The 15,034-nt window shown below is 39.6% G+C and overlaps 1 protein-coding gene across 2 annotated transcripts in view; it reads right to left on the bottom strand.

Moving 5' to 3' along the window:
• NBEAL1 (neurobeachin like 1) overlaps nucleotides 1-15,034 on the bottom strand; it is a 208,991-nt gene that overhangs the window by 103,519 nt on the left and 90,438 nt on the right. For both annotated transcript variants that reach the window (XM_057301476.2, XM_034954834.3), the window contains 6 exons: nucleotides 12,550-12,648; nucleotides 11,880-12,460; nucleotides 9,781-9,913; nucleotides 7,958-8,077; nucleotides 6,738-7,041; nucleotides 3,989-4,074 (listed from right to left, as the gene is read on the bottom strand). In XM_057301476.2, coding sequence (XP_057157459.1) covers nucleotides 3,989-4,074; nucleotides 6,738-7,041; nucleotides 7,958-8,077; nucleotides 9,781-9,913; nucleotides 11,880-12,460; nucleotides 12,550-12,648 — 1,323 coding nt within the window. The remainder of the gene's footprint in view (nucleotides 1-3,988; nucleotides 4,075-6,737; nucleotides 7,042-7,957; nucleotides 8,078-9,780; nucleotides 9,914-11,879; nucleotides 12,461-12,549; nucleotides 12,649-15,034) is intronic.

Raw genomic sequence — 15,034 nt, 5'->3', positions numbered from 1 at the left:
TTTATTTATCTTTGTATTCTAAGGGTATAGCATAATTCTTGGCACTAAGAAGACATTCAATAAGTTTTAAGCAAATGAATGATTAAATACCTCCTACAATTGAGTACAAAAAAAACCGCTGACTATTTTAAAAATCCTCTGGAGCAGCTTTTCCCAAACTAGCATTTGTTAACAACTAAGTTATAATAACAAAATATGTTCTATGCTCAAATAGCTGGTGAAACAGTAGGACAAAACAAAAGTAAACTGGTTCCTTTATAGCAGAATTTTAAAAATGTATCACTAACCTCCAAGAGGGATATAAAGAATGCAACAGGGCCGGGCACGGTGGCTCACACCTGTAATCCCAGCACTTTGGGAGGCCAAGGCGGGCAGATCACTTGAGGTCAGGAGTTCGAGACTAGCCTGACCATCATGGTGAAACCTCGTCTGTACTAAAAATACAAAAATTAGCCAGGTGTGGTGGCGCATGCCTGTAATCCCAGCTACTCAGGAGGCTGAGGCAGGAGAATCGCTTGAACCCAGGAAGCAGAGGTTGCAGTGAGCCAAGATTGCGCCACTGCACTCCAGCCTGGCAACAGAGCGAGACTCTGTCTCAAAAAAAGAAAAAAAAAAAAAAAAAAAAAGCAACAGGCCGTATGCAGTGGCTCACGCCTGTAATCTTAGCAGTTTGCAAGGCCTAAGTGGGTGGATCACTTGAGCCCAGGAGTTCAACACCAGCCTAGGCAACATAGTGAGACCTTGTCTCTACAAAAAATCAAAAAATGGGGTGGGAGTATTGCTTGAGCCCAGGAGGATGAGGCTACAACGAGCCATGATTGCACCACTGCATGGCCACCTAGGTAATGGGAGTGATACCCTGTCTTAAAAAAAAAAAAAAAATAGAATCCAACAGTCCCCCAAATTTATTTAACTATAGAGTCCCTGTCTCATGACATAGCACCATTTTGCAGAAACATTCCTTCAGTAATCTGTTTTATTGTATTTATCAATAGTCATATTAAGTTTCTTGGGGAAAAACAAGACAATAGCTATTTTTTTGGTAGTATAGAATTTTTTACTTTCAATGGTAAAAAAAAAAAAATCCAACTTTAATGTTAACAAATTCAAAGTTACTTTGTAAAAAGAATACGATGACCATAATGTCAAAAAGACCAGTCAGGCCCAGTGCGGTGGCTCATGCCTGTAATCCCAGCACTGTGGGAGGCCAAGGTGGGCGGATCACTTGAGGTCAAGAGTTCAAGACCAGCCTGGCCAACATGGTGAAACCCCATCTACCAAAATACAAAAATTAGCCAGGTGTGGTGGTACGTGCCTGTAATCCCAGCTACTTGGGAGGCTGAGGCAAGAGAATCGCTTGAACCTGGGAGGCAGAGGCTGCAGTGAGCCAAGATTGCGCCACTGCACTCCAGCCTGGGTGAGAGAGTGAGACTCCGTCTCAAAAAAAAAAAAAAAAAGTTGGCTGTCACACATCCAGAACTTGCCACTAAATATACTGTTTGGATTATATGCAATTATTTCTTAGCTATCTATGCTATATAGTGGAGAATGAAAATAGGTGTAAGATATAATTCCTGCCAAGAAATAACATAAGATATATTAAACAAACATGTATCTTTGGGAAAAGAAGTTATACAAAGCAAACAAAAATATAAGACTCAAGAGACCTTATAACCAATGCAATGCATAAACTTTGACTGGATCCAGGATTCATTTCTAAAAGGCTATACAAATATTTTTGGAAAAATTTGAACACAGAGTATATATTAGATGAATTATGGGCCATTTTCTTAGGTAGGTAGATGATTATGTAGAAATATACAGGGATGAAGTGTCTTGATAGTTATGTCAATTCGTTTTCACAAATGATTTGAGACAAAAGTCAGCAAGTACAGTAAAACATTAGTAATTGGTTAATTTAGGTGAAGAGTATATAGGATATCACTTTACCATTCTTTTGACTCCTCTCTAGATTTGAAATGTATCACAGCAAAAAGAAGGGAGAAAATAAAACTAATAAGCAAATTTTATTAGGTCAGATACAAAAAATAAATATTTAAAAGTAAGGCCAGACACGGTGGCTCATTCCTGTAATCCCAACACTTCGCGAAGCTGAAGTGGAAGAATTGCTTGAGCCCAGGAATTCAAGACTAGCCTGGGCAACAGAGTAAGACCCTGTCTCTATAAAAAATACAAAAAAAAAAAAAAGCTCAGCATGGTGGCACATGCCTGTAGTCCTAGCTACTCCAGAGACTGAAGGTGGGAGGACTACTTAAGCTCAGGAGTTCAAGACCACAGTGGGCCATGATCCCACCACTGCACTCCAACCTGGGTAGCAGACTGAGAACCTGTCTCCAAAAAAACGGTGTGGGGTGGTGGAGTAGGAAAAAGTCCTTTTTCCTTTTACTTATCTAATAAAAGCAACTGAGGTCAGCAAGGACTGAGGAAAAAAAGACAAAAGAACTGGGAGAAACAAAAGAACTGGGAGGAAGAAAAGAAGTAGCAAAAATATTAATTGCTTCCATTATACTCAATGTTACATGGACTCAGAAAATGTTTTGGTTTTGTGAGATTATACATTTTTTTTTTCTTTTGAGATGGAGTCTCGCTCTGTTGCCCAGGCTGGAGTGCAGTGGCATGATCTCGGCTCAATGCAAGCTCCGCCTCCCCAGTTCGTGCCATTCTCCTGCCTCAGCCTCCGGAGTAGCTGGGACTACAGGCGCCCGCCACCGCGCCTGGCTAATTTTTTGTATTTTTATAGAGACGGGGTTTCACCGTGTTAGCCAGGATGGTCTTGATCTCCTAACCTCGTGATCCGCCTGCCTCGGCCTCCCAAAGTGCTGGGATTAAAGCGTGAGCCACTGTGCCCGGCCGAGATTATACATTTTTGTATATCTTTTTCTAGTTTAGCCAGCTGGTGCATGATAATAATTTATTACTTTCTTTTTCTTTTTTGAGATGGAGTCTCAGTCTGTCACCCAGGCTGGAGAGCAGTGGCACGATCTCAGCTGACTGCAATCTCTGACTCCCGGGTTCGATCAATTCTCATGCCTCACCCTCCTAAGTAGCTGGAACTACAGGTGCCTGCCACCAAGCCTGGCTAATTTTTTGTATTTTTAGTAGAGACGGGTTTCACTATGTTGGCCAAGTTGGTCTCGAACTCCTGACCTCAGGTGATCCGCCCACCTCAGCCTCCTAAAGTGCTGGTATTACAGGCAAGAGCCACAGCCACTGTGCTGGCCCCCCCGCCTCTTTTTTTTTTTTTTTTGAGACAGGGTCTTGCTCTGTTGCCTAGGCTGGAGCGCAATGGTGCAATCACAGGTCACTGCAGCCTCAAACTCCTGGGCTCAAGGGATCTTCCCGCCTTTGCCTCCCAAGTAGCTGGGATTACAGGCGCATGCCACTAAAACTGGCTATTTTTTTTTTTTTTTGGCATTTTTCATAAGTTTTATAGAGACAGGGGTCTCGCTATGTTGCTTAGGCTAGTCTGGAACTCCTGGCCTCAAACGATCCACCTGGGCATCCCAAAGCGCTGGGATTAGAAGTGTGAGCCACTGTGCCTTCTGGCCTTTTTCTCCTTTTGAAGTGAACATTTTTTCTTCTCTTTCTTTCTTTTTTTAAAATTTTTGGCTACTTCACATTTAAAAAACTGAGAACAATTCTGTTTCATCTTTCCTTCCAGTAAACTATGAGAATACAAATACAAACAATTTCACTTACTGAAGTCAATTCATCGGTACAAATTCCAACTGTAACTATTGCCATTAGTACCACAGGGATGACATAATGATAATATTTGGACCCTCGTGGAGGAGGTATACCTTAATTTTTACTGCTTCTCACCTTCCTTTGAAAATTCATGATTATTTTGATGGCAATTCAAACCCCTCCTTTTAATTACCCAATGAAATGACAAAAGGAATAGAAAAGGAACTGCAGTTCACAACATAGTTATAACTAGATGGACAGTTCACAAATTTACTCTGACCTTTGCTGTGTAGTAAAGAAGGATGTTACCAGGCAGGTCGGCCATGTCAGACTCTTGACACTTCCAAGGGCTTAAACAATTTGGACCTGAAAATTATTTACACACACATACACACCATTGAATATATATGGTCTCCTTGGTTCTGTGTTATCAGAATAAAATTTAAAATTAAGCTGTTTCAAGCTACTCAAACAACACAGCTGAAACTCATTAAGCTAAAATTTACTTTGTTTCCATATTCCAGTTTATCTAAAACCTATAAAAATTGGGAAATAAATCAATTTCCATTACAGAAAATTTTTTTTATATAGTATTAACAAACTATTATCAGCCAGGTACAGTGGCTCATGCCTGTAATCCCAGCACTTTGGGAGGCTGAAGCAGGTGGATCACTTGAGCTCAGGAGTTTGAGACCAGCCTGGGCAACATGGTGAGACACCATTTCTACAAAAAAATATAAAAATTAGCCAGAGGTGGTGGCATGTGCCTGTAGTCTCAGCTACTCAGGAGGTGAGAGATCACTCAAGCCTGGGAGGCAGAAGTTGCAGTGATCTGAGATTGTGCCACTGCACTCTGTCCTCAGCAACAGAGTGAGATATTGTCTCAAAAACAAAAACAAACAAAAATTATTATCTGGTCACGCATGGTGGCTCACACCTGTAATTCCAGCACTTAGGGAGGCTGAGGCGGGAGGATCACCTGAGGTCAGGAGTTTGAGACCAGCCTGGCCAACATGGTAAAAACCCCATGTCTACTAAAAATACTAAAAAATTAGCTGGGCATGGTGGCAGGCGCCTGTAATCCCAGCTACTCGGAAGGTGGAGAATCGCTTGAACCCAGGAGGCAGAGGCTGCAGTGAGCTGAGGTCGTGCCATTGCACTCCAGCCTGGGCAACAAGAGCAAAACTCTGTCCAAAAAAAAAAAAGAAAGAAATTATAAACAACCTAAGTAAATAACACGTCTTGAATCCAAGGAAATATGCAACCATTAAAAATGATCATTTAGGCCTAGCACAGTGGCTCACGCCTGTAATCCAAGCACTTTGGGAGGCCAAGGTGGGAGGATCACTTGAGGCCAGGAGTTCAAGACCAGCCTAGCGAAAATGGCGAAACCTTGTCTCTACTAAAAATAAAATAATTAGCTGGGTGTGGTGGCACACACCTGTAATCCTAGCTACTTGGGAGGCTGAAGCACAAGAAACACTTGAACCCAGGAGACAGAGGTTATAGTGAGCCAATATCAGCCACTGCACTCCAGCCTGGGCAACAGAGCAAGGCTCCGTCTCAAAAAAACAAAACAAAACAAAACAAAAAAAAAAACAAAGAAAAGAAAAGATAAGGTTCTAATATAAAGTCTGAAATGTGGGCAATCCCATTCATCTCAAAATTCCCATGCAATCTAAAAAAGATATTTAGACAAATAAGAAGCTATTCTGCAGAGTTACATAACTCTTAAAAGCTTAACTCCTGAACATCCTGTTAGAATATACATATAATTTTGAAAGTAGTTAGGATCCAATAACTATTAGTACATATGTTTAAAATCATAGCCAAAAGAAAAACAAAAAGCCAAAACAAAATGAAAAACAGTTTGCAAACTTATCCAAGGTTCCCTAATTCTACTGCCTTCATGAATTCTTCAGATATATTAATATATCAGTTGAAAAAATGACAAGTTTTGGAATAAGGCTCATGATTTTGGAAGCAGTTACATAATTTCTTCTAGAGATACGGTTATATTTTGTTTCATCAATTCATTAAAATCTGTCAAAAGTACTGGCAGTGTTATGGACTGACTATGTCCCCCTAAACTTCCTATTTAAAGCCATAATCCCCAATGTGACTGTATTGGAATAGGGCCTTTAAAGTGGTAACTGGGATTAAATGAAGTCATCGGGATGGGGCCGTAGTCTGAGAGAACCCCTTATAATAAGAGACACAGGAAAGGCTGGGCGCGGTGGCTCACGCCTGTAATCCCAGCACTTTGGGAGGCTGAGGTGGGCGGATCACAAGGTCAGGAGATCGAGACCATCCTGGCTAACACGGTTAAACCCTCGTCTCTACTAAATATACAAAAAATTAGCCCGGCATGGTGGCGGGTGCCTGTAGTCCCAGTTACTCAGGAGGCTGAAGCAGGAGAATGGCGTGAACCTGGGAGGCAGAGCTTGCAGTGAGCCGGGATCGCGCCATTGCACTCCAGCCTGGGCCACACAGCCAGACTCCATCTCAAAAAAAAAAAAAAAAAAAAAGAGAGACACAGGAGATCTCTTTCTCCGTCCATATGCACACAGATAAAAGACCATGTGAGAACACAGCAAGAAGGTAACCACCTCATAAGCGAAGAAGAGAAGCCTCACTTATATAGAAGTGAGAGCCTGATCCTGATGTCACCTCGATCTTGAACTTCTAGCTTCCAGAACTGTGAGAAAATAAATTTCTGTTGCTAAAGCCGCCCAGTCTGTGGTATTTTGCTATGACAGCCCTAGCAGACAAATACAGGCAGTATTATGGATGATATCTGAAATATTTCCCAAAAGTTTGCTTTATTTATGCCTACAAAACAAAAAGTATTAGGTATGTGGAGGGGCTTTTTCTTCCCTTTCAGCTTCAATTAAAACAAATACACTCTTCACATGAAATATATTCTTCAGAATATATTCTTCTATATTCTAAATATATTCTTCAGAATATATTTAGACAACAAAAAAAAACTCTAAATTTGCTTAAGCATTATGACTGTACATGCTTACCTGCTAAATATAATGCCTTCACCTGAGGAGGTTGTAGTGGTTCATAAAAGATGATAACAGATCCTAGCTGACCCTGCAGAGATGTGGGACACCCCCATTCACTGTCTTGGGTTCCAGCTGATATCAATTTGGTAATCAATTTTGATTTTTCAATTGTTCCTCCCCAGGAGGCTGATGACAGAATTCCACCAAATGATGTCCGATGAGGGGTAATGGGAGAAGAGAAAGGTGGATCTGGGATTTGGGATGGTGGAGGAGTGGTGGTTCTTTGCCCAGCTGAACCAATGCAACAGGAAGTAAAGGGCTAAAAACAAACAAACAAATTACACAATTTTAATTAACATATATCCTCATATTTAACATAAAATTACACAATAAAATAGTACATAAAATTACACAAATAAATAAATTGAAAATAAAAGTGGAAGCAGTTTTATTTTTACTGAATCATGAAGTGTAGACGCATGTGTATACTTAGGAAATTATTAGCAAAATTACCTTGGCCTATAGCATTTGGATGCATTACTTCTATGACTATTTTATATTCTTTGGTAATTTTTGAATTTTTAAAGTGCATATGATTATGAACTTTTTTAACTTCACTGTTTTTGAAAATAGAGAAAACTATTTTTTCTCTTTATGATGTATAAATATTAATCACAAACTATCCTGAAATGGTCACTGAGATGAAAACCAACAAAAAATTACTTGAATCCTTGGACTTGAGAAATAATCTACTCTATTCCACTATCTTCAGAAAAGGCCCTCTAGTCTTCTTTGAGAACCACTTCAATACATAAACTCTATTTTATACCTAACTAAAATATGAAGGTTTTAAGCTTCTTCATTATTGTTTCAATTATAATCAAGTTAGAAGAGTCCACTATAATATTCTCTTACGTATTTCACATACTTAGAGAGCTTTTATTAAACGATAGATTGATCTGCTCTATTCATTTCTTTGGCTTTCCTGTTATAAGTCTTTCTTTCTAAGCCTTTGTTTCTTCCTTAAATGTTTTCCTTTTTTCACATTGTCTGACTTCATCTAATAATGACAGGCTGACAGAATTGAATATTAATGTGTGGAGTCTTACTACATAGAAAACACTTTAAAATCTGGGGCCACATATTTACAATAAACATAACCTTCTACCTTAACTAAAACATTTCAAGAATTCTCAACCAATAGGGCCTGTAAAGAGTAGGTTGGATATGCTTACTTCATTCATGGCAGGAAATCTGAGAGGGGCAGAAACCTTCTGTTGTCCATTGTCATAGATATAGACGAAGCTCTGACCAAAAGGCCTTTTTCCAGGCATGTGGACAACAGTTACGTTGTGCTGGTAAAGTGAAACACACATTTAAAAGGATAAAATTACATTATGTCTTTAGAATGACAAATGCTTTCAGAAGTTTGCTCTATAATTTGTACAAATAGTAGAACATTAAGATTAAACGTAAATGTTAAATTGATGTTCTCAAAGTAACAATTTTTTCCATAGTAGTATAAAAGCACGTAAGCATATTCTATAAAATATACACAATTGTAACAGTACCTTTTCTGCATTTCCAAAGCTTTAGTATTTCTTAGAATCATTTTTAAAAATGAGAAGCATTTTATATTTTAGAAAACAATACAAATGCATTATTTAAAACAACCTATCAGCTGGGCGCAGTGGCTCACACCTGTAATCCCAGCACTTTGGAAGGTGGGCGGATCAGGAGTTTGAGAACAGCCTGGCCAACATGGTGAAACCCCACCTCTACTAAAAAATACAAACATTAGCCGGGCATGGTGGCAGGCACCTATAATCCCAGCTACTCAGGAGGCTGAGATAGGAAAATTGCTTGAACTCGGGAGGTAGAAGTTGCAGTAAGCTGAGATGGCGCCACTGACTCCAGCCTTGGTGACAGAGCGAGACTCTGTCTCAAAAGAAAAAAACAAAAAAAAAACACAAAACAATCTATCATCTCATTTTATTTTATCATTGTTTTAAAAAACCTTTTTTAGAAATTGGGTCATGCTCTATAGCTGAGGCTTGAGTGCAGTGGCATAATCATAGCTCACTACAGCCTTGAACTCCCCAGTATCCTCCTGAATAGCTAGGATTATAGGTGTGTGCCACCTCACCCAACTAATTTTTCAATTTTTTGTAGAGAGAGTCTCACCCCAGGCTGGTCTTGAACTCCTGGCTTCAAGCAATCCTCCCATCTTGGTGTCTCAAAGTGCTGGGTTTACAGGTGTGAGTTACAGCACCCACCCCATCTCATTTTAAATTGAAATTCAAAATTAAATTTACTTATAGAGATGGGCGGATCACAAGGTCAAGAGATCAAGACCATCCTGGCCAACATGGTGAAATCCTGTCTCTACTAAAAATACAAAAATTAGCTGGGTGTGGTGGCACGTGCCTGTAGTCCCAGCTACTTGGGAGGCTGAGACAGGAGAATTGCTTGAACCCGGGAGGCAGAGGTTGCAGTGAGTTAAGATCGTGCCACTGTACTCCAGACTGGTGACAGAGCAAGACTCTATCTCAAAAAAAAAAAAAAAAAAAAAAAAGAAAAGAAAATTTACTTATAGAAAACCTTAAGACATCCTAACATTCTATATACATATTTATTTATTTATTTACTTATTTATTTATTTATTTTGAGGCAGGGTCTCACTCTGTTGCCCAGGCTGGAGTACAGTGGCACCATCTCAGCTTACTGGAGCCTTGACTTCCTGGGCTCAAGCGATTCTCCCAACTCAGCCTCCCAAGTGGCTGGGACCACAGGCACAAATCACCATACCCAGGTAATTTTTGTATTTTTCAGTAGATAGCAGGTTTCACCATGTTGCCCAGGATGGTCCCAAACTCTTGAGCTCAAGTTATCTGCCTGCTTTGGGCTCCTAAAGTGCTGGGATTACGTACAGGTGTGCCACTGCGCCCAGCCTCATTTAAATTTTTTAGCAAAAAAATGACTGCTGTTGAATTTATGACAATGGTGGGAAATACCATTAACCATACTAGAAGTTAAATGTGATGCCCTAAAGCCTTACCCAGAGGGAATCACAGAAACTGTGGTCAGGAAGCATAACCGTTGCATATTCTCTTTTTGTGCACACTGCCACGACCAACATACCTGAATGGGTAATAAAGGCTTCAAAACCCACGCCACTTCCTGTAAAAAAACTAAAAAAAATACGTATTATCAGAACTTTTAAAGTTGGTTGTTCAGTTTCATCATCATTAAAGTACATAAAACCATAAAGCCATCATGAACATCTTTACCAACAATTCTGTGGCTTAAATTCTATTGCCACACAGAAGTCCAACCTTGTTTCAAAGACCCCTTTAAAATCCATTTTGGTCATAAGAGTTTAGTAAATAAAAGGCAGCCTTGTAAAGTGGAATTCCAGTAGTAAAAGTAAAAAAGTAAAACTACTAATTTTCAAATCTTTAAAATTCTTCCAAATAAGATTCAGTAAGCATAAATAAAGGTCTTTAAAATCACAAGATATAGGCCAGGCGCAGTGGCTCATGCCTGTAATCCTAGCACTTTAGCAGGCCGAGGTGGGCAGATCACCTGAGGTCAGGAGTTCGAGACCAGCCTGGCCAACGTGGTGAAACCCCATCTCTACTAAAAATACAAAAATTAGCCAGGCGTGGTGGCGGGCGCCTGTAGTCCCAGCTACTTAGGTGGCTGAGGCAGGAGAATCGCTTGAACCTGGGAGGTGGAGGTTGCAGTGGGCTGAGATCGTGCCACTGCACTCCAGCCTGGGCGACAAGAGCAAAACTCTGTCTAAGAAAAAAAAAATCACAAGACATATTAAAAAGTAGTAGCTACTTAAGTCTGGATGTACAGACACATAGGTTTTCTGTTCCTTCATATAAATATATAGCATATTTATATATAATATATATTTATAGCATATTCAATGGAATAGAAATCATTACTCATATCACTACTCATTTGTTTTTCTTTTTTTTTGAAGCAGAATCTACTCTATTGCCCAGGCTGGAGCACAGTGGTGTGATCTCAGCTCACTGCAGTCTCTCTGCCTCCTGGGTTTAAGTGATTCTTGTGCCTCAGCCTCCCAAGTAGCTGGGATTACAGGCATGTGCCACCACGCCCAGCTAATTTCTGTATTTTTAGTACAGACAGTGTTTCTCCATACTGACCAGACTGGTCTTGAATTCCTGACCTCAAGTGATTCGCCCACCTCAACCACTTAAAGTGCTAGGATTACAGGCGTGAGCCACCACACCCGGACATTATTCATTTTCATAGTGTTTTTTTCTGTGTGTGTGAGACAATCTTGCTTTGTCACCCAGGTTGAAGTGCAGTGGTGCAATCACAGCTCTCTGTAGCTTCAACTTCCCGAGCTGAAGTGATCCTTTCAGCCTTCCAAGTAGCTGGGACTACAGGTATGTGCCACCACACCTGGCTAATTTTTATATTTTTTGTAGAGATAAGGTTTTGCCATGTTACCCAGGCTGGTCCTGAACTCCTGGCCTCAGGCAATGCACCTGCCTCTACCTCCTAAAGTGGTGGGATTACAAGTGTGCCACCACACCTGGCCCATTTTCAAGGTTATTACTCCTTTTTCCTTTCACTTTTACACTACTTTTAAGAAGGAAACTTGTGGCTGGGCGCGGTGGCTCATGTCTGTAATCCCAGCAATTTGGGAGGCCGAGGCGGGTGGATCATGAGGTCAGGAGATGGAGACCATCCTGGCTAACATGGTGAAACCCCGTCTCTACGAAAAAAAAATACAAAAAATTAGCCGGGCGTGGTGGCGGGTGCCCGTAGTCCCAACTACTTGGGAGGCTAAGGCAGGATAATGGCGTGAACCCAGGAGGCGGAGCTTGCAGTGAGCCGAGATCACGCCACTGCACTCTAGCCTAGGTGACAGAGCCAGACTCTGTCTCAAAAAAACAAAAAAAAAACTTAACCAGCAATATTTGAGATAAACAGCTATTACTATGAAAGCAATAAAGCACTTATAATTAAACTGTATAAAGCCTAAGGATGAAGAGACTTTAGATAAGCTGTATATCTAAAAGCTAGATGCTTGGAAACAGTTTTCCTGTTTAAGAATCACAGCATATATTGTTATGACAGTATTCATTTATATTCCATAATTTTTACCAATACCTGTACAATTGTTTCCTTTTCCCTCCTTTGTTAGCAATGCCAAGAGTCAACTGATCCTGGTCTAAGCAAAACCAAGCACTGAAAGAAAAGGCAGACCCTGGCCATTTCTGTATGGGAGGCACAGAAATTCCTGCCATACTATGTGACAAATTGAAATACTGGAGGGCACTCTCTAGACTTAGTTTTCGGGCCATTGTCAGGATTGCTCGAGTCACGGGAGTGACATAAGGGTGAACAGACTCAGATTCATCCACTCTCAGCAATCTCAGTAGTCGACGGATTTCTTCTGAGCTCACTGACTGACTCCCCAAGGAACCATGGATTGCAATCAAGTTCTCGGCACAAGTTTGATGGAGGGAAGAATGCAAGTCAAGGGTTTCAATGATTCTAATCCCCATGTTTGCATTGACACAAGTAGTTCGACTCTGTCTATTAATACAACAAATTCTTTTCAGCCAATCAGAGATGAAGATTTGCAGGTCATGGGATTGTAGTTCTGGAAGCCACTGGATAAGAAGCAAGAGAGGTTGGACATTACTAATGCCCAAAATCCCAACTGAAGTGTGGTCACCCTCTACAGCCTGAAAAGCAACATAAAAGATAAAAGGTTAGTTACCATTTTCAAAACGGATATTAACAGAAATTCTCTTAATAAAGGTTATAAACTCACCATATTCATAAGTTCTTTAAGTAATTCCAGTGGTGGCTGACCCAGGGATTTTAATACTTCAAGCATATGTGTATAACCAATTCTTTCTTTAAATACTTCCTAGGGGATGGGAAGACAATATATCAAAGTACATTTTCAAAGACTGAATATGTTGGAATATTAAAAATATTAAATAATACTCATTTATGCTAATTAACTTAATATTAAATAAAGAAAAAGACACGAATTCACTATTTGCCTTCTTAAATCATGTCTTCATTTTAAAATAGATTCCATATAACTTCTGCAGTAATGAAGTTATAATTATCTACCAAAATTCAAAATAAATGAAATTAACAATAACTGTGTTATAGAATTATTATATTATTTGCAGATTAGGGTATATGACAATTCTTGTATTTTCTTCACTTGATTTGTAATTACTATAGCAGTAGTTAAGTCAAAACAAAAATAGAGGAAAAAATGAGGAGACTGTAGGTAAGAGGAGTCAGATATCAGCCTAAAAAGACCCAATTAAAGAGTTCCTGCCAATTTTGAATAGTAGTCAGAAAGAAACTGAGTACAAAGAGTTTTCTCTCTGCTACTTGTATCTAAATGGTCTGAATTATCTGGAACATCAAGTTCATTTTAGGAAGTTCTATGTCACATGTATTTTTGAACCAGTAGGCACCCAAAGTCATAAAGTGAAATATAAAGACAACTGGAAAACCGAGAACATACTAAAGTGCCCCATTACCTTAGGTTGAAATATATACACTCACTACAAAATCAAAAAATTTAACAAAACAAGTAAAGCTGGTTTCCTTTAGGGAGAGAAATGGTTGAATGTGGGTCAAGAATAGGAAATATTTTCCCATTATGTATTTTTGTTATATAATCTTTTGAATTTTAAACATGCCAGCTATTATATGGACAAAAAAAAAACAACTTTCAAGGAAGACTGGAACATCTTTTTTCATGTTTGAATTTCAGAATACAGTACAGGCAATCCATTATACTCATAAACCAGTTATTTAGGACTTAAAATGGTTTCCATCGTACAGCAACTAGTATTAGATGGAGATTAAGTCACAAGCCAGACTGTAAAAGTTGTAAAAGCCTATTCAATAGGAACCTAACCATGAGTTATGTCAACATTTCTAAGGCAAAAGTTAGAGTCTCCTAACACAAACCAATGTAATCTAAGGAATACAATGAAAGGCATGTTTCAGAAAACAGGGAGTAATTAATTCACTTCTGGTACCAGGAAGGTGAGGCATAAAGTATATTAGATGTGGCAGATAAGAGTGTAAAGTAATAATAAAAGTCACTGACATGTATTTAGCACTTATCATGTGCCTGGCACTATGCTTACCACTTCACACAGATTACCTCACTAATCTTATCAGCATATGAGGAAACTATCAGTATAACTGGACAGAAGAACAGTCAGTGGCAGTGAATGAGAAGAGACAGAAAACTCTAAGGGTTAGTGAATACAAGAAGCAGAATTTCCATGGCCATACAACCTGGAAAAACTAGTATCAAATTGATAGGCTATTCAAATGTGAAAAATGTCATATTTTAGGCAGTCATAAACTGACTAAATAAAGGGTCATTACTTTATTAATGAAGAAAAACTCTGATATAAAACTTAATTTTTTAAACTCATGAACCACAGAACCACTTAAAAGTATCCTTCCAACACCAGTGCTCATGTCCCATTCTTTGCCAACACTGTAAATCCTATCAGTTTGCAGTTCAATCATTAATGTCTTTTAAAATCTTAAAGCAGTGCCTATAGGGGTTTGTCTTTAAAATTATCACAAGTATAGGCAAACAATAAATAACCTCATTCTTATATTAAGATATTTTGTGAATGATTTTATTTCAGGTGTTAAACCACATGTATTACATACTTTCATACATCACTTCAGAATTTACATAGTGAAAATCAGCACATCTATTTAAATATTTTAAAACTTGGAGATATATCAGGCTAACAGCAGACCTTTCAACAGAAACCCATACAAGCCAGAAGCAACTGGGAGCATATATTCAGCTTTCTTTTTTTTTTTTTGAGACGGAGTCTCGCTCTGTCACCCAGGCTGGAGTGCAGTGGCGCGATCTCAGCTCCTGCAAGCTCCACCTCCAGGTTTCACACCATTCTCCTGTCTCAGCCTCCCGAGTAGCTGGGACTACAGGCGCCCGCCACCATGCCTGGCTAATTTTTGTATTTTTTTTTTAGTAGAGATGGGGTTTCACTGTGTTAGCCAGGATGGTCTCGATCTCCTGAACTCATGATCCGCCTGCCTCAGCCTCCCAAAGTGCTGGGATCACAGGTGTGAGCGACTGCGCCCAGCCATATTCAGCATTCTTAAAGAAAAGAGGCTGGGTGCAGTGGCTCACACCTGGGATCCCAGACTTTGGGAGGTTGAGGGGGGAAGATCACGAGGTCAGGAGTTCCAGACCAGCCCAGCCAAAATGGTGAAACCCCACCTCTACT

Source organism: Pan paniscus, chromosome 13 (assembly GCF_029289425.2).
Source record: "Pan paniscus chromosome 13, NHGRI_mPanPan1-v2.0_pri, whole genome shotgun sequence".
NCBI classification, from domain to species: Eukaryota; Metazoa; Chordata; class Mammalia; order Primates; family Hominidae; genus Pan; species Pan paniscus.
This window is presented reverse-complemented; position numbering and strand designations above follow the sequence as displayed.